Source organism: Chaetodon trifascialis, chromosome 11, assembly GCF_039877785.1.
Source record: "Chaetodon trifascialis isolate fChaTrf1 chromosome 11, fChaTrf1.hap1, whole genome shotgun sequence".
NCBI classification, from domain to species: domain Eukaryota; kingdom Metazoa; phylum Chordata; class Actinopteri; order Chaetodontiformes; family Chaetodontidae; genus Chaetodon; species Chaetodon trifascialis.
The window spans coordinates 4,652,579-4,675,810 of NC_092066.1; the positions used below are offsets into that span (position 1 = coordinate 4,652,579).

At 43.5% G+C, this 23,232-nt stretch overlaps 3 protein-coding genes across 3 annotated transcripts; 1 reads left to right on the plus strand and 2 right to left on the minus strand.

The window, feature by feature from the left end:
* Positions 1-7,567: 7,567 nt before the first annotated feature.
* kcnj9 (potassium inwardly rectifying channel subfamily J member 9) lies at positions 7,568-18,319 on the minus strand. The gene is made up of 8 exons (XM_070973446.1): positions 17,742-18,319; positions 16,400-16,803; positions 14,915-15,128; positions 13,363-13,564; positions 11,818-12,010; positions 11,381-11,578; positions 9,555-9,685; positions 7,568-8,206 (listed from the first exon to the last, which is right to left on the minus strand). Exons 2-8 carry the CDS (start codon positions 16,689-16,691, stop codon positions 7,940-7,942), a joined length of 1,497 nt encoding a protein of 498 aa, XP_070829547.1. The 5' UTR covers positions 16,692-16,803; positions 17,742-18,319; the 3' UTR covers positions 7,568-7,939.
* eif3f (eukaryotic translation initiation factor 3, subunit F) lies at positions 17,533-21,582 on the plus strand. Its single transcript, XM_070973447.1, has 8 exons — positions 17,533-18,790; positions 19,241-19,311; positions 19,926-20,005; positions 20,090-20,227; positions 20,320-20,411; positions 20,586-20,722; positions 20,916-21,029; positions 21,420-21,582. The coding sequence occupies exons 1-8, from the start codon at positions 18,679-18,681 to the stop codon at positions 21,495-21,497; spliced, it is 822 nt and encodes a 273-aa protein (XP_070829548.1). The 5' UTR covers positions 17,533-18,678; the 3' UTR covers positions 21,498-21,582.
* Positions 21,558-22,833, minus strand: LOC139338450 (MICOS complex subunit MIC26-like). The gene has a single exon (XM_070973448.1). The coding sequence runs from the start codon at positions 22,803-22,805 to the stop codon at positions 22,212-22,214; it is 594 nt and encodes a 197-aa protein (XP_070829549.1). The 5' UTR covers positions 22,806-22,833; the 3' UTR covers positions 21,558-22,211.
* Positions 22,834-23,232: the final 399 nt, after the last annotated feature.

The following is a 23,232-nucleotide window of genomic DNA, read 5'->3' on the forward strand; positions in this document are numbered from 1 at the left end:
ATTCAAGCTCGTACATTGACTTGAATGATAACTACAGACGTGGAGCAGTGAGGTCTGTGTGTCTGCTTGTGTCTTAATCTCTGCCACACATGTTCAGGACATTAACGCCAGACGGGAACACACCTTATGGGTTTCTACAAGAAAGGTCAGGCACTGCTGGTGCTCATTTTTGCTGCATTACTCAACTGATTTTCCAATAAAAACTCCATCTCCCAGTGACAAATCTCTCTATAAACGCCCATGCGTCTCTTTCCCATCCGGTTAAGTTTTAGATGTGCAGTACGGCAGCGAGCAGCACCGCGCCCTTGGTGATGTTGATGACTCGTCACTGTGTGTGTCCCCCCTCCCATCCAATGCCAAGACAGCTTGGCTAATTAAATGTGCTGGGCTCAGGCCTTCCTGTGCCAACTGTGACATGCTGCACTCTGAGGGATCCCTCGTTCGGAGGAGTGACGGGGCATCGTGCACGTCCCAGAGATCCACTGACTGATGGCAAAGTGTTCAAGCCTGACCTCAGGGGTCCCTGCAAAAAGCAGATACCACAGAAGTCTTTCGTTGCTGGTTCCCTTATTCTGGGAAGGGGTTTAATTGGCATGCATCCATATCTGGGAGCTGACCAGTGCAACCAGTGCTGGATGGCCAGTGGCTCCTGGCTTCTGAGCTGTTGAGCAAGTTAAAGATGGTCACATATTGTTACTTTATCCGTCTGTCTGTCAGGTGGAATACTGTCCAAAAACCACAAGATGTGTCCTGATTGGGGACACTTTTGAATGATGATCAGCTCCATTGGTTGCTTCTGTCCTGGTTGACAAAACAGTTGAAATCTGGTTAGAACAGAGGGAGAGCAGTTCCAGTGCTCCCAAGTAGCCAAAAACACAGCTATCAGAGAGAGGATGTATGAGACATCTGGTCCAAAGCTAATCTGAGGGCTGCTAACAGACAGCTAATCTTCATTCCTGAATTCGTCTATGTCCACACTTTCAGTGAATCACTGAATGTGGAAACCACACGTGGGCCACAGCCAAGCCGGCTGACACTCTGCGACAGTCAGCCTGACTGGGCTGGCTGCACTTGGAAGGCATTTCACACCATTTTCACACCATCAAAGTTAACAACACAACCAACTATGCTCTCTTTCTTGTAGTTCAAACATGATTTCAGTGACTTGTCTGCGCATGAGAGGCAGACGATGCACAGAAAGTTTCGAATTTCAGATCGGCTCAAGGATCGAGCTCTGTTTATTCAGTCTCCAGGCCAGATTGTCCAGTTAACTGATGACCTTGTTGGATTTCCCACATCCAAAACAATTTTCATGAGTCTCAGCTGTAAAGTGCAACCAGTATTTTCCATCTCTCTAGAAGCACCCTGTAATTATGTGAATATACATACTAAAGTGATGATTGTGATTTATCTACCTCATCTGGTGATATTGGTTATCGGGTTAAATAGCCCCATTAGCTTTTCTTCTGACCTTTTAAGCAAACGTTCCCTCATAAAGATTGTGAGACACATTTTAAAGCTCTGCGAAAGCTATTAAGTGGAACTTGAGTTGCCATTTTTTCCACTGACCTTCCAGATTGACCTTCCACTCTCAAGACTTCCTACCGTGTGTATCCAGCAGGAATTTTTAGAGTCAACAACAAATTCCCACATGCTCACAAGGTTTTGCCTGGTCAGCAGCGCTTATATACTGTACGTTCAATGCAATGTGGTGTCTTTTCCCATTGACCACCAGACACTGTTCAGAGCACAGCAAAGGTCGACGCCCCCTCCTTCCTCAGCAGTTAGAAAATGTATGCATCAACGTTTTGTCATCAGATGTGTTTATCAGATCACTGATGCTGCCACATTGTGTTTATCTATAATTCGGATATGGTAGAAAGTGTTGTAATGAGTCAGCAAAACGTACATGTAGAAAAATGACCGTAGTGTTACACATCAGCTAATGGCACCGTTTCAGCTCTTGAAGAGCTTTGTGTAATCTACATTCCACCACTCGGCGCTCTGTGATGGGCGTCTGGTCATTTTAAACGCTGCCCGTCAGGATTACCTGCTGAACACAGACCACCGTATCAGCTCCTCTCCTGCTTCCTGCCACACTGTCGAGGCACTGCCAGCAATACCCATCTCTATGGCAACATAGCGTGTCATTTGGTGGATGCTCGTGCACCTTATAGTACTTGAGTGCTTCTTTTTTAGTACAGTTGCCTAAAGGGAAGCGAAGCCCTGACTCTGGTCTGAGCACCAGGGTCAGTATTGGTGGAATAGTACCTGAGAGACTCTGAATTATTAATTAGCAGCTTGTTTGGCTCTAATCTAATTTTATGTTTATTGTGTTTGCTTTTGATTGTGTTTCCTAGTTGTTGTGTCTTGGTCGTATGTTGAATTTGACTGACTGGTCTTTACTAGATGTGGATGCAGGGTTGATTTTTGTAATTTATAGGTCTGGAAAACCTTGTTTTCTAAAATCTAAAATTCAGAATTTCTAAAAATGAATTGATCACGTAAGCAAGAGTGCTCTTCATGGCATCCTCTTGTACGTCAAAGCCTGGAGTCCAGCTCTACCTCCAGTGTCTTATAATTCCAAAATCCAGACATCTGCAACCGAATTAGTTTGGAAGAAAATGTGCCGATATCTTCAGATTGCATCGCAGATAACCAAATATTTAGCTTAGGGAATCATACCTGCATTCATTGTCCTTTCCACAGACACAGTGAATAAACAAGGCTGCACAGACACCATGAAAATTAAATTATTAAAATTTTTCAGCTAATTTTTCATGCTAAGGGAATGTAATACAAATACAGATAGCAAAGTTAGTATTTGGCAAAAAAAATCACATACATTAGTAACATACACATGTTAAAAATTGGATTAAAAAAACACTTACATAATAAACATCTAGCTATTTTGTACTCAGATGTCAAATATGGTCTGAAAAGTCTGGAAAAATGTGTAGGAACTGTAAGGATGTCTCACTTTTTTCTGCGTTTGTAGAACAACAACAAAAAAAAGGTAATTTTGTTGATGTGGCATATTTTCTCCCAATCATGGCATGATCATCATCAGCAGACTGACTGTTAGAAGAGCTGATCTTGAGTAAGAGCTGCCTCGTTCTGATCTGGATCACCTTTCCAGCTGCTCCTGGTGAATCTGGGATGTATTTAGGAACTCTATGTCTGTGATTACATCTGCCTTCTGTGGCAACATGATATTGTCATTTGGCAGCCGAAAAATGTTATTTCTTTCCATTTCCATGACCCGCTGTGCAGCCTGCTTCATGCTACAGAGGGGGGTCCAGCACCCATATCAGCTCTGTGGAGCTTCACATGGCAGGCTAGCTGTTACTGGGCGGAGGCCTTCACTTCTAATTTACCGCTTTTAAAGTAATCGACCAAAGGGCTCAGAGATACTTGAAAGGAAAAACACTGTGGTGGCGAGGAAGCTAGCATCAGATGGTGAACTTTGACTGAAGACTGAATTTGTGTTTGCACCAAATACGGTCTGAGATTTTGTCAACTTCACATTAAACATTTCTGTGCATCAATTGAATGTGCTGCTTGAATTGTGTTTATTCTTAGAGCAGCTGCTACCCAGAGGTGAATGTCTCACTTTAGATTGAATTCATTGCACATACAGGAGGTGTTGCTGCATGTTTTTCCCGCAAGTGTTAGAGAAGGAAGTCAAATCTGATGAGGTTGTTTTGAGACTTGAGGGAGATTGGTGGCTGTGTTACAGAGCAGAGCCTTGTGGTTCGTGCAGTAAGGAAACAGTCATGAATATGGACAGTTAAAGCAGCTTCTGCAGTCCTGTGAGCCAGTACATGAGGTCATTTCCATACCAATCATGGGCCAGACCATCAGATAATGCTAATAAATCACAGTTACTGTATAGACCTGCTGTATATTGTACAAAATGTTTTTTTGTGGTTGTTTAAAGCTTCTTTTTGCCCTCTTGGGTAATAAAATGTGTAAAATGTGATGACACAGAACATCATATTGGTTAGTAGTTGTGTTTCTGGCATTGCTTTTAGCTCAGTTTTCTTCTCCACTGACTCTTGGGGCAAATATTTTTGGCTGCTAAATGCTCCTCTATGTATAGTGGCTAGCTTTGTCTTTGTGTGCCGTACAGGTAGTGCACAATGGATTCATATAAGCATTTTGGGCTAAAAACCTGCTAAAATGCCCTGTAGAGCTGATTCAGATGATAATTCTCTCTTTTCATCAATGTGAGTGATCACTTTCACATTACATGTAGTCATTTGATCGGCAGTTAATATAAAATATCGATTGGAGCAGCTTTAAACAACAGTGTTTTCCACCAGCAGCCATAAAGCATGTTGTTATATTTGTTTCAGGTTTGAACATTTAATATTTACCATCACAATGATGACCCTGTGTATTTAAAGTTCTAATACAGTTGTCATAGGTTTTCCATTTGAATGCGTTTTGTGTACTCCAAAAACTGTTTTAAAAACCTCATTTCGTTGCAGCTTTTCTCCTCGTCTCGGGGAAACTGATGGTCAGCATGTTGAGGGGAATCTTTTATTTCGTCTATTTTTAAAACATTCCTCTCCTCCTTTCACTGTCTGCCTAGGCTGAAACAAGACCGTCATGACTTCCTTGCAAGAAGAGAAACATTGATTTCGGCTCAGCGGGGATCATGCAAAACAGCCTCTCATTAAAATCATAATTAGAACTTGGAAATGGCACATGGGGTTCAACTCTGGGGTGAGCTGAAAATCACTGGAAACTATTAAACTTGCACTTAGCCTTTTGCTCCCAAACAAAACGGCGATGGCGTCTCATACAACCTGAGGTGAAAGCTAAAGGCAGCGTCATGTCTGCCGAAGCCGAATGTTTCCAGCATTATCTTGAGGTCCAAGAGTTTCTCTTTAGAGTTCTGACCTCTGGAAAACACACTTTGATGCTTCAGCCTGTCCCTATTCACCCATTATACTGACCAAAAATAGACTTATTTTGATACTAAAGCTCATATTTCTCATATTTTGTTGTGTCAGGTAAAAAAAAATGGAGAAATATATCAATATCCTTCATGACTTATTTTTCAATGTCAAGGGCGTTCGTTCTTCTCCACCTGAAGGTCACTGCTGTGCATCACCACCACCCGTTCTTACACTAATATCGAACTATAGCATCACATCAACTCTCTGACAATCCTCATAAACTCCCCCATCAGTTGTGAAGGTCCAGTTCAAACACACATTAACACACACACACACACACACACACACACACACACACACACACACACACACACACACACACACACACACACACACACACACACACACTGCCCTCTCCCTGTCCCCAGCCCCGGTTGCCTAGGAGACAGCTGAGATGGGGACCCCATCTCATTACACACCAATAGGCTGTGTGACTGGCTGGAGGTGGAAGCATGGGATCTTTATCGCCATCTAGCAGCCAAGACAGAGAAGGACGTTTCATTTTTTAAAGCTAATATTCTGCCTAGTAACCCAATGTGCTGACTTCTGGAGCTGAAATCCAGCCCTGAATGCCCAACGAGATGCATCGTGCTGTGGGGCTTTACACAAGATGGAAAGTATAATATGGGCCATCAGTGCAGTGGTAACCTGCTCAATCATCAGTGACTGATTAGAGAACATGAGGACGAAAGTGTGTGTTTTTAATGCAGGAAGGCAACTTAAAATTGTGGCGAGCAAATTATCACACAGCTGCACAATATTAAAGAGTACAAGTACTCTTGTTCTCCAACACATACTGAAGTTCATTTACCTAAGTACTGTATCTGGGTACAATTCTGAGGGACTTACATTTTACATGTTATGCAGTTTTATACTTGTACTTCACTACATTTCAGGGGTAAATATATATTTTTTAGGCAAAATTGGTTTAACAGCTATAGCTAAAGGTTACTTGTCATGTTCAGATTTAACATGTAAAACATATGATATTAGCAGCTATGGCTTCAGAATCTGTAGTATTGTTGTACATTAAGCTACCCAGCTGTATATAAAAGCTGTATACATTATAAAGTATTTAGTTTCAGCAGCTGCAACATTAAAATTGTGCATTTATGCTTATATATAAATGATAAGGCTGACAGGGGCCATTCTGGAAAAATGAATACTTCTACTATTGATACTTCAAGAACATTTTTTTTTGCCAAAACCGTGTAGTTTTACCTCAGTAAAACTCTGAATGCAGGACTTTTACTTGCGTCATAATGTTATTGCTCTTTTTCCGTGAACATCTAAGTAAATGATCTTGACACTTCTTTCGCAACTGCATCCCACTTCTTTTACTACATAACAGTGGGCCTTGAGAGAGGAGAATAATCAAAATTGGAACATGTGTATTGGAAAACAAACCTATGAGTTAGTATCTCCTTCATTCAGGAGTCTGTAATAATTCATCATTTTGAACACAAATTAGACTTGGGAGACTCTTCATACTCGCCTGTTTGCTGTAGTTCTGATCAGACAAAGTTCCACTAATTGATTTTATGTATTTTATAGTGTGGTAGAAGAAGTATTCAGGTGAAAGTACCAATACCACAATGTCAAACATGGCATTTATGCTGGAAACATATATCTTAATATTTCATTATTACAGCTGCATTAATGTCTGAGCAGTGTTATAATGCTGCGGCTGGTGAAGCTACTTCTGTCTAATCTGTGACATTTCATCAGATTTTATAACATGGTCGTACTTTCAGTTTGTAAAACTTTAACCTGAAAGTAACTGTATCTTTGCAATATTTCCCTCTGAGCTGTACTGAACTGGGGTTGAACTATACTCGCATGAAATGGAAATACTCAAGTGTAATTGCCTTGAAATTGTACTGAAGTATTATACTTTACTTCATTGAATTTACATGGCAACATTCCAACACTGCAGTATTTCATTTTTCTAAGACAGACCACCATATTTTACTGTATGTTGAATTGCAGTTTATCACCTTTACCATATTATTTACAGCAGGATTAATCTTTGGATTGTACATCTGTTTTCTTTACCAAACATTTGAACGCACCGAATCTAAAATCCGACACCAGGAGTCTCTCAATCAAAACAATGACAAAAGACTGATGACTTTGTGAGTTAGTGTGGGATCATGGGAGTTGTCTTTGTTGTTGAACTACCATTGCTGAAAATCATCTGTCTGACGTGACTCAGGCCGAAATGTTCACGGAGGAGCTAATGTAAGGTTTAGTCATGTTTCCCGGGTTTCCCGGACGTTACAACAGGTAGAGACGGTGAAGGAGACATGACGGCATCGCAGGCGACCAAATGAATGAATGTACCGTTAACGTGAATAAAACTACGATTTGAACATCAGCACACAACTCGACAAAATATATAACATAGGTCTTGTCATTTTTAGACATTTTAATGTGGAAGTGTTACATATTATACCTTTAATATCACTCAGCTTGATTAAAACTATACTCCTGAACAGCGGTTTCAAAGCTTTAGTTTGCACAGCATGTACAGTACATACAGCATACTTTCATGTATTTAGACCCTTCGCAGAATATCACACAATCTGAGACGGTTGGTCTAGAATATACTGCAGTTTATTAATTCTAATTCTGTGTTATATTAAATATTAAAAACATCAACACAGGACATACTATTGTTGACCCCACCTAACGCATAGTATTGTCATTTAAATGTAGATATAGGCAAGGGTGATTGGAGCTAACACAACAGATCTAAAAGATATCACACATACAGTACACCTGTAACAAAGATCAACATAGAAACAAAAGGCAAAAGTATCAAGAGATAAATTCCTCCATGTGGTAACATAAGATATGTCATATACTGCAGAACCTGTGAAACTACTCATTTGCTTTAAAGGAAAAGAGCTGCAAACACTAACTGTGGTGTCGTGGTGATATACTGAAGGTCTTTGTAAACATTCTCTGTCCTAGGCCTCTGATTCTGATTGGTCGGTGGCGACGCTGCCGTTCAGCTCGCCCAGTCCCGTTTGCTCCTGGATGTCGGTCATCTCTCCGACGATGAAGGTGGCCTCTCCTCCTTTGCTGTTGGCTGAGCCGCTGTCTGGCTGCTTGGCCGCCTGGTTGGTCAGAGTGGGTTCTTCATCCAGCCTGCTGGAGATGGACCAGTAGAGGTGAGCGTCGAGTCTGGCTGCAGCCAATGAGAGCTCTCGGGCTGAGCAGGAGGGCGTGTCCACCTTGGAGGGAGGGAAGACATTATGAGGGCGTATTCCCACAGTTCTGTTTTAGTTAATAAAACAGTTCCACATCTTGGGAAATAACCTTGTTAGCTATCTTGCTAAGAGTTAGCAAAAACTCTCATGACTGTACAGTAAATAGGAAGCTACACCCAGCAGTCGGTTAGCTTAGCTTAGCTTAGCTTGAAGACTGAAAACAGCGACCCTGGCACAAAATCTGCACACCAGCACCTCTGAAGCTCCTTAATTGTATCTGATGTATCTCGTTTGTTTAATGTGCTAAAACTGAATTGACATACGATGGTTTATGGCTTCCTGAAGTCTCTGCTAGAAGTCTCTGCTTCTGGCCAAGAAACAGTCCCTGCATAAAACCTGATGCTGTTCTTACACTTTGGCTTTTGCCCTGATTAAACAATTGAGATATAATGTGTTAATTAGCTTTAGAGGCACTGGTTACTTTGTTACCTTTGGACAAAGCCAGGCTAGCTGCCTTCCCCTGTTTCCAAACTTTATGCTAAGCTAAGGTAAGCTAAGCTAACCAGCTGCTGGTGGTAGCTTCTTATTTAACAGACAGGTCTCAGCATGAAGGCAAATATGTGTATTTTCCAAAATGTCAAACTATTCATTTAAGTGTTATTGGCTTTATCAGTACACCTTTCCCCCTCTACCTGTGGAGATTAATATGGTAAACTCACCCACAGAAGTCAAAATGAAGCATGAACAGGGACAGTTTTAGAGAGAGGTCGAACATATTCAGAAGGCCAAACTGATCATTTCACTGTTCGTGTTTGTATGAAAGCTCATCTCTGGGTTGGCATATGTTATGAAAGCTTCGGTGTGTGGCATTGGTCCATGCTGTGCACTTGTCCCTACCAAAATAACCATGAGATAAACAGTTAAGTTAAACTTCCTGCATTACCCAGCATGCCTTTCAACCACCCCAAGAGAACAAGAGTGAGAATTGAGCCGTTGGTTACACAGCACATGTAGGTGGAGACAGGAATAGGGAGAACAGCAGGAGTTTTCCTCACTGAAACACTTACATTCTGCCGGTGGAAGAACTATGTTTGTCTCTGCTGAGGATCTGGTGAATTGATCAAAAGGGATTGGAGCCAACGTTTGCTGAAATTGCTGAAACATTTTTTTGCTACCAGACCTTATTGTAACCACATTGCTGATACATTAATATAAAGTCACATGGTCTTTGTTTGTCCTTGTATACACAGCAATGGAAAAAAAATCAAGAATCTGTCACACAATGCAAAGTACACGGCTGACACCAGTAGCTGCTATATTAACAGCAAACAGGTGTTTTAGGATGAATTACCCCAGCTCCCAAAGACGTTACCTCAAACGTGTGATGAAAGGCTCCGTAGTCGACGTCGAAGAAGCCCTCCGCCAGTGACATCATCGGGCTAAACCGGTGACCCCACAGCACCTCCTCCGCTAGATAGGAGCTCCTCGCCTGGCACGTCATCCCTGCACACACAAACACAAGCACACTGGGCGCATCAGCTCATCGTGTCTCACAGCGTTTGCGAGGCCGAGATATTTGCTTGCGATACATCAGGGGAAATAACCGGGATCATCTGAGCAACCGTTTAACTGGAAAGACGTCTTTACATAAATATTCTCTGCAGCCAAGTTCTGACTGTGGGCTTCTTCTTTGGAACTCTCCACAGCACTCTGACAAAGGGAATCAATATTCGGAGTAGGCGGTGAGGCCACCTTTACCTCACGGAGACGCATCATGAATAGTTCTGATACACTGAATTTCTGCCAAACAGTGAGGACCGGTCGAGTTTATTATCCTCTCAGAATGAGTTTTAACGTAAGGCGAGATGAGAAGGGGCTAAAGGAAGAGAGATAAACACGACCCATCGAAATCCTTTCATGAAAGCAGTACCCGGGTACTTCTTGCTGGACTCAGTTTGGATTTTATATTTTTCAGACAGTGAGACAAGTATAAGTCACTGCATGTCATCTCTGAGGGAGCTATGAGCAGAGATAAAGTGTTTCCCGGCTGCTGTGAATGATTTTCCCAGCCAGTTTGGGTAAATTTGGTTCAGTCTGGGTGTTCTGAGCTTTAAAATGACAACTGAAACCCCGAAGTTGTAAGCATAACATTTTAGGTATTTTAACTGATGATTTGTCGAGTGTGACTAACAGAGAGTTCGTCCACAAGACACCAGTGCTTTGCTCAAGGGCAGATGAGTGTTCACTGACACACGCTGGCTGATGTGGAGATGGATATTCATAGCACCTTGTTGCATGTGATGTAACACCTTTTTAATCTTCTCTCAATACAAAGATTTGCTGCTCCTTTAGTCAGCAGTTAAGTGATGAGGACATGAAGCATGCGAGGACAGAAAACATCCGCATGTCCTCAGAAGGTCATCCTCTCCAGTGATGAGTCTCCAGTTTTGTTCCCTGTTACATAACACATTCTCTTACATACTTAGATCTAAAAATATACCTATGTTTCTGTGTATACATAGCCGTATATTTCCTGTAATCACATCATCATAAGGCTCCAAAAGCCTCCTGAAAGACGGAGGGGAGCTGGAGAGCTCAAACCAAACGCAGCAGATCTGAACTCAGACATCCTGGAAGTGGAATTTCATTTTCTAATGGAGAGTTCTGGACTTTGCATTCTGTAAAACAGCGATGGTATTACTGTAATATCATATCGTTGTATGCATCTACAAGATTAATTTCCCTAATGCTCAGTTCTTGTTGTCCAAACAGCAACATGCATTTACAACACAGAGGCCATTAGAACTTTACAGTCAAATGAAACAGCGGGGTATTATTCTCACACAGTCCGATGCTGCTGAGCTATGTTTTACAACGTTTTTATCATTTTAAATCACAGAATCGGCTTCAACATATCATATAAAGCATTGAGTAATAAAATATTGTTAATGGAATAATTTATGTGGCCTGAACCTTAATAAACTGAAAATGTAATTATCATAAGTTCAGTGTGGCTTCTTTCACTTTCAGCTCTCAAATTTGTTCAGCGCACTTAAATTTTCAGCAGCACGTTTTGTCCATCACCCACATTTTCATTAGATTATGCAAACATATAAATACATTCCTGCTCAGCCACTTTTATGTTGCATTTTGTGAGCACAGGGGATTAAGCAGCATTATATTAAACCCACTCCTCACCGGTTGCCTCCACCATTCCCTCCAGGATGACCACGATCTCAAAATCCTCCTTCTCCAGCTGGGACTGCGACATGTCCCAGAAGGGCGAATGCGTGTCAATCTCGTGGGAGATCACCAGCGGCGAGACCAGGAAGAGGCGATCGTCACCCGTCTCGAAGCCCACGCTGATGTCTGTCTGGTCCAGCGGGATGAACTCACCTGAAGGAGACGATGAAATGGATGGAGGAGGAAAAGGGAGGGGGGAGGAAGAGGTTAGATGAGAGCTTTTCTTTCTCAGCATGCTCAATATGCTTTTACTCAGACTGGCAGCAGAACTATAGGCTACTCTCGAATTATCTAAAGTGCTCAGATGGAAACAGTAGTTCTTGCAGTAGCAGTTCTGGCTGTTGTAGTCGCAGTAGCCACATTAGTTTGGTAGTGAGTAAAAACTGTCTCACCCTCCTGAGTCTGTTTGGACTTGATGAGCTTGGCCCTCATGTTGGCGCCCACAATGTGGGAGCTGCGAAGGTCGCCCACCCTGAACATCAGACAGAGCTTGTCGTCTCTCAGAGAGATGACGGCGTGTTTGGAGAACACCAGCGTTTCCGCCCGCTTGTTGGGCTGTGAGATCTTCACAAACATGCAGCCGACCTGGACAAGGAGGCGGGAGGGGAGGTTTGAAAGTTAAAGGAGAGATGAAACAGACTCAAAGACAGACAGAGTGGGTGCAAAACTTCCAACATTTGTAATAGTTTGGACAGCATAGGATTATTGAATTATCTCCTGCTTTTCATAATTAACAACACAGACAGCTGTAAACATTCATTGTGAGTGCTGCATACAAATAACGCATTTTTTCAATAGAGCCATTTTTTGGTGTTTAAAAACAGCAGTGACGGGTGAATTAACCTCAGACTCAATCAATATTTAACATGCATAAACACGATTGCGCCTGGACGTCAGCGCGAGGATTCGTCCTCATCAGAGGAGTGCTTGCTTTGTGGGAAAAATTGAGCTTCGTCAGCTCTTTCAAAGTAAATATTCCTCCTCAGGAGGCGCACCGTCTGCACCGATTTAGTGTCATTCCATCTTCACAGTAATAAAGATTTGTATATTCACGTTTTGATTTGATTCATCTGAACTGACAGGAGGTTTCGTTCTTGTCAAACTTCTCTATTTGTTTTAGATTACAGAAAGTGGGGTTTGCCAAATGGAATTAGATCTGCTGAACATCTGATGAAGAATCCGAAAGCTAATTTTGTTTGCTTTTTATTTTTCTCTAACCTGACCTCCTGATGGGCTAAAGCAGGTTTGACAGATGTGTAAACACAACTGACATACAGTAGTTTGATGGGTTTATGATTATGTGAATTTCAGTTGATGTTTTACGGCGTAAGAAAAGTTTTAAATTAGTTTTAATATGTTGGTATGCCGGGGCGGCACGGTGGTGCAGCAGGTAGTGAGCGTGCCTCACAGCAAGAAGGTCGCTGATTCGATCGCCGGGTCGGGCGGGGCCTTTCTGTGTGAAGCTTGCATGTTCTTCCTGTGCATGCGTGGGTTGTCTCCGGCTTCCTCCCACAGACCAAAAACATGCTCTTTAGGTTAATTGGTGACTCTAAATTGTCCTTAGGTGTGAGTGTGAGCGTGAATGGTTGTCTGTCTTTGTATGTTGCCCTGCAACCGACTAGCGACCAGTTCAGGGTGTACCCCGCCTCTCACCCGTTGACAGCTGGGATAGGCTCCAGTCCCCCCGCAACCCCAAAAGGGATAATCGGTAGAGAAAACGGATGGATGGATGTTGTTATGCCCTGTAATTTTAGGTTTCATCACAAAATATTGGAACATTTGATTTAAAATTTCCTCTTTAAGTGACATTCTGTAAAACAGTCTAATTCACTCATTTCATTTTCCTCAAATTAATAAAATAATCATCCCATTTTAACAATGGGATGACCAAATATGATTTTCCCATCATTCAGCCGTGTAGCAGCCCTGGTGCTCACCATGAAGGCGTTGACCATTGAGCCCAGTATAGCCTGCAGCAGCAGCAGCATGGTGCCCACTGGACACTGGTCGGTGATGACGCGGTGGCCGTAGCCGATGGTGGTCTCTGTCTCGATGGAGAAGAGGAAGGCCGAGATGAAGCCGTTGACATTGTTGACGCACGGCGTCCACGTCTCATCCTCCAGATGGTCCAGATCACCCCTTTGGAAGAAAAGGAGAATATGTGAGAAAGGGAAGGGGGGAGGGTGACAACGTGGGTGTCAAGACGCGAGAAGATTTATATTTTAATAGCGGAGGTGTGGAAATGTATGTATGAAGACTCATCTCTCCCTTTATATTTACAGTCTCCTTTCAGCTAATTCACATAATGAATAAGAAGCGGTCCTGTTCCTCATATCGACCATAATGATTAACCCGACGCTCACGCTGTCACTTTTTCTCGGTGCAGCAAAAACCTACTTCTTCCATCGTATATCATCACATGCAGCATCTTCAATATCTGCTGGTTTTTCAGTCCAGTGCCACCAAGAGTCTGCAGATTTTCTGTCAGACTACTCCCTACACAGGCTAATGTCCCTGATTAACACCGCTCCAGCCGGAGAGAGAGAGCTAATTAATGAAAGTGGTGTTCAGTAATTTATATAATCTATGACTTTTATTGACCTGTGTTGGTGACCAAGGAATTGCAGCAACACCGACAGCTCTCTGGCACAGCTTAAGGTGGCCTGTAATTGATATAAAGAGGTCACGATTTTACGAGACGAATACGTTAGCTAATTAGAGTTGGGATCCAGCAGACACATCTTGCGACGGATTAACACATCGCGATGAAATGCACTATGATATTAATACTGCTTTGTCATCTGCTTTTTTGGCTGAAAGCTTTTTGCAGCCTTCTTTGCACAAAGGTCTTGCAGTGCCGGTCACTCACTCGCAGCAGCATCCTCCATCTTTAGCTGCTAAAAAGGGAGCGTTGCCTTGTGACAATGTCATTAAAGGAACAGTTTGACATTTTGGGGGATGTGATTACTCGCTTTCTTGCCGAGAGTTTAATGAGAAGCACGATACCACTCTCATATCTTCATACCTAAATATGAAGCCAGAAGACAGTTAGCTTAGCTTAGCACAAAGACTGGAAACGGGTGGAGACAGCTAGCCTGGCTCTGTCCAAAGGTAAAAAGAAATCTGCCCACCAGTGCCTCTAAAGCTCACTAATTAACATGTTACATTAGCTTACATGTTACACTTGACTTAAGCACAGCTACACTAACCATCATATTCACTGAACAAACACGAGACTGGTATCAATCTTCCCATCTAACTCTTGGCATGCATAAATGCACTCCTTAAAATATCAAACTTTTCCTTCAAGCAGCATTTTGTCAAAAAGTAATTTTTAAAATCAGTCGATACTCTTTGTGCTGCAGGATCTTGTTTATTGTCATGGGGATTTTGCAGCAGTCGTGTTCAAGCAGAACAAAAATCTACAGGCTCCTCTGGAGAGATCTAAATATAATAAACTTGTTCCACCCACTTTCTCAACGCTCTTACCTGCAGTAAGCTATGAGGTACCAGATGGCCCCAAAGAAGAGCCATGTGACAGCGTAGGCCATGACGAAGACGAAGAGCGAGCAGCGCCAGTTGAGGTCCACCAGCGTGGTGAAGATGTCAGTCAGGTAGCGGTAAGTCTCCCGCATGTTACCATGCTGCACGTTGCAGCGACCATTCTTCTCCACATAGCGCTGTCTCTTACGCCGAGTCCGGACTGGCGAAGAGGTGAGGTGATGGAGTACCGCGTGAAACAGGAGGGAGGGAGGAGAAGCGACATGGTTTGAGTTAGTAATACAGAAATATGGAAAGCGCATGCAGCATGAGTTTTGGCACTTTTCTCTGCTTGGAACAAGGCTGAAGATGAGTCTTCACAGGTCTCTAACCCTTCATAACCCTTGGTTCCTTGAAAACATCTAAGAAACCTCTTAGAAAACTTCAAAGACGCACACAAAGCTGCCTTTTTAAATTTCAGAGAAGCTTTGCCATTTGAAGATACAACTCTGACTGCAGTCAGAGGATGCAAGCTGAACGAAGGCGCGTCGAGATGTTGGAGGATAAACAGAGGAAGGTGCCAGGGGACACAGCTGCTTAGGGAGATGCAGCGTGGTTCAGCAAAATCAGGCTGGTGAAGAAGGGATAGCGGAAATGAAAACAGACAGGTGAGGAAAAGAGAGGAGATGAAGCACGACAGGACGGCATCATCAAACGCTCGGAGAAGAAATGCTAAAACACTGGACTGTGGTTACTGTTCTGAGATCCCGTCGTGTGAAGAGCCAGAACTGAGATTACGACACATAAAGGATCAAATCTTTTGTTTTTCTTTCTTTCACCTGGATCGACGGCAACACTGGATATCAATCAGCGTGCATCCGACTCGAACTATAATCAAATCTGAACGTTTACAGGTTTAGTTCAGCCCAAAATGTCAGCTGGGTACATTTCTTCCTATTTGTTGATATTTTGGTGCCTCTTAAAATGAAATCCTCGCTCGTAACACCAAACTTGACATCTGCCATTGATAGTTTGGATTTTAAAGGGTCCAATTTTGTGCATCCAGCAGGTATCCTCACACAAAAATGCCCAGATCTCTAATTAACAAGAGGAAGAGGAAAGAAACTGGACGAATGGAGAGCGGCGCTACCGGAGAAGCTTGATAAAAAAAAGATGTGCAAGACTGTCAAAATCGCTGAGGGATGACGCACTACAGTACGGTCCAAATTAGAGGACATTCACAACTATTGCAAGGGAGATGTGGAGGAGAGGGAGGTGCACAAGTTCAGTCAACACACAGTATGTTTGTGAGGATACGCTGATCCAGACTCTCGAGTCAGTCAACAGCTCCCAGTCTCTGGAGGAGTTAAAGGAGTCAGTAATGGTGTCCAGTTTTCTCTCCTCTTGAATGCCGTGAATAGAAAGCAGCCAGAACATTTATTTCATCATTAAATGGGCCATCAAGGACAGGAAGTCACATGCAGGGTCACTCACCCCACCCGAATCGCCCCCTCTCCTTCTCCGTCCCCTGGTTCTTCTTCCTGGACTGATTGGCGTTGGCCTCCCGCTCCGCCAGCTTGGCCTGGAACGACCTGTTGACCTTGGCCGGCGGGGACGGTTGCGTCTCTGTGGTGATGACGTGGCCCAGCTCCTCCGACAGGTTGAAGACTCCGGTGGAGACGGTGGCCTCGGTGGCCACTTCCACCTCTTCCCCTGCCCCCTTCTCTTCCACGGGGAGCGAGAGGGAGTCCGGGCGGGAGGGGAAGACCGAGTTCTCCAGGGCCATGGCCTGAGTGTAGATGTGCTCGTCAAGTGTATTAGCGTGTTATTGATATCCTCCCTATGGCAGACTCTGTCCAGTGGCTATTGATTGGACCATTTGTTTGCTTGACTGAAACCTGGAATAAAGGAGAACACAATGATCCGTCACAGTAATTCACTGATCAATGATTTTTTGATAACAAATAGGACTTAAATTTCTCTGAAGATACCTCACATACTTTGGCCCTCTCCACATTAACAACAAGGCCTCTGAGTTCTCTGTTGCTCGCCACACACATTTGACTTCCTGTTTCATCGTTTCATCCCTTCTAAAGGCAGAGTAAGCAAAAAATGGAAGCGGATATCACAATGTTGGGCCCGATCTTACACAGTTTTGTAAGTCTTTGGAATATTAAACATAAAGGGGGAATAAATGTGTGCTTTGAAACGGAGTTCAATCCCGGAGGACAGTGTGGCAGAAGCACATTAGAGCCACTTTCACTGTTTTGTATATTTCATGAAACGCCTTTGGGGTGTGTGTGTGTGTGTGTGTGTGTGTGTGTGTGTGTGTGTGTGTGTGGTATAGGTACACTTGCAGCTATATTCAATGTGGTGGACTTATGTTACAGGCCTGCTCTGATGTCTTACATAAGTTATATATATAATATATATGTATAGTTATATATATAGTTATTTAGATATAGATATATATATTAATATAAGAAGCTGAGTTAAATGTGTGTGTGTGTGTGTGTGTGTGTGTGTGTGTGTGTGTGTGTGTGTGTGTGTGTGTGTGTGTGTGTGTGTGTGTGTGTGTGTGTGTGTGTACAGTGAGACATGGTGTGTGGTCTCTGAAATATGTGCACAGTAAAATGGAGTCCTAGTCCTCCATTGTCCATTAGGACAACTGGCGGATGGACGCATGAGGAGACTGATGGTGACAATCAGGATGACGCACTACGCCTGATGGATGGATCAGAAACAGCCTCTATTAAAGGGTGTCTGTTAGCCAGCCAATAGGCTCCAGAAACCGAACCCATACGCTCGAGGATTAATGTCAATAGCAAAATCTTACCTGCTCAGTGCAGCAACTTGTAGATGTCTAAGACCTGGAATGGGCAGATGTTTTATCATCAGAAAAACGAAAATGTAGTCCAAGAACGACCCGCGATTGGCAGCCTTAGTTCAATGACTCCCATTTCTGGTGTTTAACAGCGACGCAGCATCAGTCCACTCCGCATCGCTTTTCCAGGAAAACAAAGACCACCTCGATCCGACCTCAGCATTCACAATAAATAAAAAAGGAACATCCCATCCGCTGAAAGCCGTGGAGATGAAAGCTTAAAGCAAAAACAGTTAAGGTAAAATGATTACGGCATTTGTAGAACATGTGTCGGGAAGTGGACGTGCGAAATGGTGGCAACAGGATAACCCGGCAGCGCGGAGAGCTCCATCATCTGTGCATCTGATGGAGTCAGTCAGGTGTGGAGCCACTGAGCGGCGGAGGATGCTGTCATCAGCCCAGCCCCTATCAACCCTGCCTGCCTCAGACGCTTCTCTTTTCCAAAACAGAAGGGACAACAGCCGTCCCCCTCCTCTCCGCTGCCTGGCAGACCCTCAGCATCTGCACACAGTTCCGAGAGGAGGATGTGCAAAGGCCTTTTTGTGACGCAATTGCAATGCAATAACATAAATATCTCGTAGATGAAAATGACTGATACCTTATTTGGATTTGCTTTATAATGTTTCATTTTATAGCACATCTTGGCTGATTTGTGTAGTTTTTGGCTCTTTTACCAGGATGTTATTATACCAGACTCCCGATGATAACATTTAGTAGAGCCTTTTTTATTAATGAAATTTCTTCTGGTGTTCATCACGCGCAACATTGTATCATCAACGGTATCACTGACTTGATTATGAGCGTCACGTTCAACCGCTATTCGGCCGCCGGCCGCTAGGTGGTGGTATATGTATCCACGGACGCCGGTAAGCGCTCCTCCTTTTCCAAGATGTCGGTGTACGGGCCAGTGGTGAAAATTCACCCTGTCGTTCTTGCTTCTATCTGCGACTCTTACGAGCGGAGAAATGAGGGAGCGAGTCGTGTGATCGGGACCTTGTTGGGTAAGTAGAAACTTGACATGTTTGTCCATCGTAGAGAGGACTGCCTTCTGATATATCAGGTGATGGCTAGCTAGCTAATTTTAGCTTGCCAGCTAACGCATGCTGGCTTGGTTAAGTCCAATAGTAGTTAGCTATCCTACATCTGGCTAGCGTTCGTCACTGTTAGCTAGCCATAAACGGCTAGCAGCATCACTTGAAACAGCTGGTTCTCCGTTGAAATGGTACCCATGTGAAAGCAGTGACTATCTGCCAAGTCATATGGCATTTTTTGATATTTTTCTGTGCCGATAGGACATGTAGCGATTAGGATTAACCGTTGTTATTGGCATTGGTATTCACCGGTGCTTATGGTTCGTCATGAGTTTAGCCTCTCAGTACCCTCTTGTTAGCCAGCTAACAAGGCGACTGGCTAAACAACAATACCTCATTTGTGGCATTTGTCTTCCTCAGGTACTATTGACAAGCACTCTATTGAGGTCACCAACTGCTTCTCTGTCCCCCACAACGAGTCCGAAGATGAGGTACGTTATGCTTGAGTGTTCACAGTGTGATATTATTTAAGGTTCACGGACGGGCAGGCATTATTGTGCTGTTGGATATCTCCAGATGAGTATTTTATCCTTCCCAATGAAAATTGTAGGCGCTACAGCAGCAAAATCACGTCACTCACAAACACTACAGGGACACAACAGGTTGATGAGAAATAAATTGACACCAGTAACATTTTTGTAATTAGAGGCTTCTTGAAATGTAAACTTGCACCACCTCTGAATCTGAAGTATATGCTGCATATGTTTAAGTCTTGTGTTGGTGTGGCAAGGTGGTTCATTGGAAACTATGTAGGTGGATATATCAACATTTCATCATTAATTGTTCAGCAGTGCATTTTGTAACATCTCCACAATGCAACCACAGGACTCTTTCAAAACTGAAACTGTGGGATAGTTTTGTAGGGAGTGGTAGCAAAGTAGAAAAGAAGAGAGAGTATTGATTACATTTTGTACAGGTATTATGTTGTGAGGAAACTCAAGATTTGTCCATTTTTAGACTAAGGTGATTGCCTCATATTGCATTGTAAAACAGATGTTTTGCAAAGAAATGCTGATGTGTCAGAATTTATCCTTTCTGCCAACAGGTTGCTGTGGACATGGAGTTCGCTAAGAACATGTACGAGCTCCACAAGAGGGTGTCACCCACTGAGGTCATCGTCGGATGGTGCGTGAATCGATCAAATTTGTAATTTGTGAGGTTGACTTAGAAATGTTTTTTTTCTTACCCCAGTGACATCTGTCCTCCCAGGTATGCCACAGGTTTTGACATCACAGAACACTCAGTGCTCATCCATGAGTACTACAGCCGTGAGGCCTCCAACCCCATTCACCTGACCATGGACACAGCGCTGCAGAGTGGCAAGATGAACATCCGCGCCTATGTCAGGTCAGCTGGTGTCCCCGTCATAAACTCTGCTTGCGTGATCAGCTACACACTGAGAGTGTGTGATTGAATGTGCTTGTGTATCTCCTTCACAGTGCACAGATGGGTGTGCCAGGAAAGACAGTTGGTGTGATGTTCACCCCGCTGACTGTCAAGTATGTCTACTATGACACTGAGAGAATAGGCGGTAAGAATACAAATAATGAATGAAGATGACTGTTTGCAAACAAATACTTTCTGACTAAATATCTGTGATTTTGAAATTTGTCGTGTGGAAAAATATGTCCCAGTGTGGAAAGGAACTTTATGGACTCTCAGTTGTGTTGCACTGTACGCTAACACTCCCATCTGTTTGTCGTAGTGGACCTTCTCCAGAGGACACGTGTAACTCCGAGTCGCACCAAGGGGCTGACCTCTGACCTGTCCCAGGTGGCTAGTTCTGCAGCCAGGATACAGGACATGCTGACCACCGTGCTTGCATACATTGAGGATGTGCTGGTGAGTATTTGGGATTCAGTAGCAACAATGATGTGACTCAGATCAGATGTATGAAGATGAATGATGCTTTCCTGCTCGTATTCCTGCTCTTCCACTTTGTATTAATAAATTGTTTGTCTGGAGGTCATTTGTGAAGTAATCAAGTTTCACGCCACCAGAGCCTTTAAAGATCATCCTGTTCAATTTGTGTCAGTCTGGCAAAGTGGCAGCAGATAACAGCGTGGGCCGCTTCCTGATGGACCTGGTCAACAAGGTGCCCACCATCTCAGCAGAGGACTTCGAGAACATGCTCAATTCCAACATCAATGTAAGTGCTCTTCAGTGTTACAGCATATACATTCATTTCTCTGACATTTTCCAAAGCACTGCTGTTGGTGGTTGTTGTTCCTCACTGGATTTGGTGCATTCATCATTTACTTGCTGTCAGTGTTGTTCTTAGCACATTGGCTCACTCCCATTGATTTACTTTAAAGCCTTTAATTAGACTTTGCTTTGTACTGTTAGTGCTCTCCTTGCTCTTCTAACGTATTTACTCAGCACAAGTGCAGCATACGCAGCCTTCAGAGGAATGTGGGAGTAGTTGTCTGGAGTCTGTCCTTCTGACCTCGTCGTCCTTGACGTTTGTTTGCTTGTAATGTTTCTCGCTGTGAATAAGATTGGAATAACAAAATGTAAATGCTCTGACTTGTTGTTGCAGGACCTGTTGATGGTGACCTACCTGTCCAACCTCACCCAAGCACAGATTGCTCTAAATGAGAAGCTGGTGCTGCTCTGAGGGGGTTTCTTCAAAGTGATTCATATTTAATTTTTGTATCCTTTTTTTTTTTTTGGCTGAGATGAATAAAGATGTTAAACAGTCATACAGTGTTCACCCTTGATTTCCAGACCTTGTCATTAGTAATATTTCAATTACAAGTAATGCAGTTTTGAGGACATGTTGCAGAGCCACATATCAGACAGTTCACATCTGATGCTGTTAACTCCTTGTGGTGCAGCCTTTACTTTGTTCAACATAATATTCAGAAGTATTAAAAACCCAAAGGTATTCCGTTACTCCAACGTAGGTCAATTAAGAAGCTAGACCCATCAAACATTCAATATTTTTGCTTGAGGAATGGCAATTTTGATTAACTAAAGGATTGTTTTAGCTGTATCATCTTAATTTACATTATTTTTAACAGTGCTGAAGAGACAGAGTTAAGGTGGTAACACTAGACAGCCTAAAACTGACAAAAGTCTTAAGGTTTTAATGTAAGACGGTTTATTTTAATTTATTCTTTACAGAAATATACATTCAAATCAGAAGCAGAGGTGGATCAGTCAAGCTGCGGTGACAGGCAGTGCCCGGCCTGAGTTACATGAAGCTTAGTGCAAGAAGTGGGCACGAGAGAGTCACACATTAGAGCCCGTCTAGGTAGCAAATGTCACTCTTCAGTTTCAGGAAATGCTGATTTCGTATTGCTGCCTCGCTGCAGAAACACTGAGGTCCTCAGGGTTTCGGTCCCGAGTCGCTGCCCTGTCCCGCTTTGCTCTGGAGGCTCAGCATCTTCTCCACGGCGGCGTAGCTCTGCACCGCTCGCTCGTACATTGAGTCTCCGCTTGACTTTGCGATGGCCGCAGCCTGTTCCGGGTAGTACATGGAGGCGCTCACGGCCATCAGGCCCGCCGGGTAGATGAGCTTTTTAAACCTGGAGCCTCTGGCGAGAAAGAGCCCCAGGACCCCGGCGAAGCCGATGACTCCTGCCCGGGGATAGAAGTCCTGCGGCGGGTTCTTCAAGTAGTTGTAGGTGTCATTCCCGAAGCCGACGACGCTCTGAACCTTGGGTCTAATTTTGTTGTAGGTGACCTGACACCAACCCGTGTAAGGCTCTGCTAACTTCCTGAGGGTGGCGACACTCTCCTCCAGCTGACCCGCTTCACGCTCCGCGTACCGGGACGTCTGCTGAGGAGCGCCGTACAAAGACAGTTCATCCCGGTGTAACGGGGCGCTCGCCTCTTTCTCCCCATCTCCGGCAGCAGCAAAGACGGTGACCGGGAACAAACTCAGAGCTGCCGGCATGGCACTACCTGTCACCTTCAACATGATCTCTACGAGCCATGCATACACTACGGTGTCCGAGCAGGGACACTGCTACTCGAAAGGAGAATCACGCCGCCTCAGTTGACTTGACAAACGTTTTAAAACGCTGCAAAGTGCAAATATCCATTTCTGTTTTGACGAGATTTTATTGACAAGTCGTTGATCGCTATAAAAAAAATTAAATGCATCTTAAGAATTGTGATATTATGGTTATTGAATGATATAGGTTAATTAAAAATTAAAAAGCACCTCAGGATGGAAAAGAGATTGATCTTATTCTGAGTTACTTTCCCTCACTATCCCTTTTATGCTACTTTACTCTAAATGTTGTTGTTGTTGTTATTATTATACAAAAATTAACAGGGAAATATTGTTCTTTCTGCTCTGATTCCTTTGCTTGACAGCTACATCGCAGATCAAAATACCAAAT

Coding starts and splice junctions, on each gene's coding strand:
- kcnj9 (XM_070973446.1), bottom strand. CDS start 16,691: ATGGCCCTGGAGAACTCGGTCTTCCCCTCCCGCCCGGACTCCCTCTCG. Junction 11,579..11,817: donor GTCCAAACAGACTCAGGAGG/GTGAGACAGTTT, acceptor CGTCTCCTTCAG/GTGAGTTCATCCCGCTGGAC. Junction 9,686..11,380: donor GGGAATGGTGGAGGCAACCG/GTGAGGAGTGGG, acceptor TTGTGTGTGCAG/GGATGACGTGCCAGGCGAGG.
- eif3f (XM_070973447.1), top strand. CDS start 18,679: ATGTCGGTGTACGGGCCAGTGGTGAAAATTCACCCTGTCGTTCTTGCT. Junction 19,312..19,925: donor ACAACGAGTCCGAAGATGAG/GTACGTTATGCT, acceptor TTCTGCCAACAG/GTTGCTGTGGACATGGAGTT. Junction 20,412..20,585: donor TGACACTGAGAGAATAGGCG/GTAAGAATACAA, acceptor TGTTTGTCGTAG/TGGACCTTCTCCAGAGGACA.
- LOC139338450 (XM_070973448.1), bottom strand. CDS start 22,805: ATGTTGAAGGTGACAGGTAGTGCCATGCCGGCAGCTCTGAGTTTGTTC.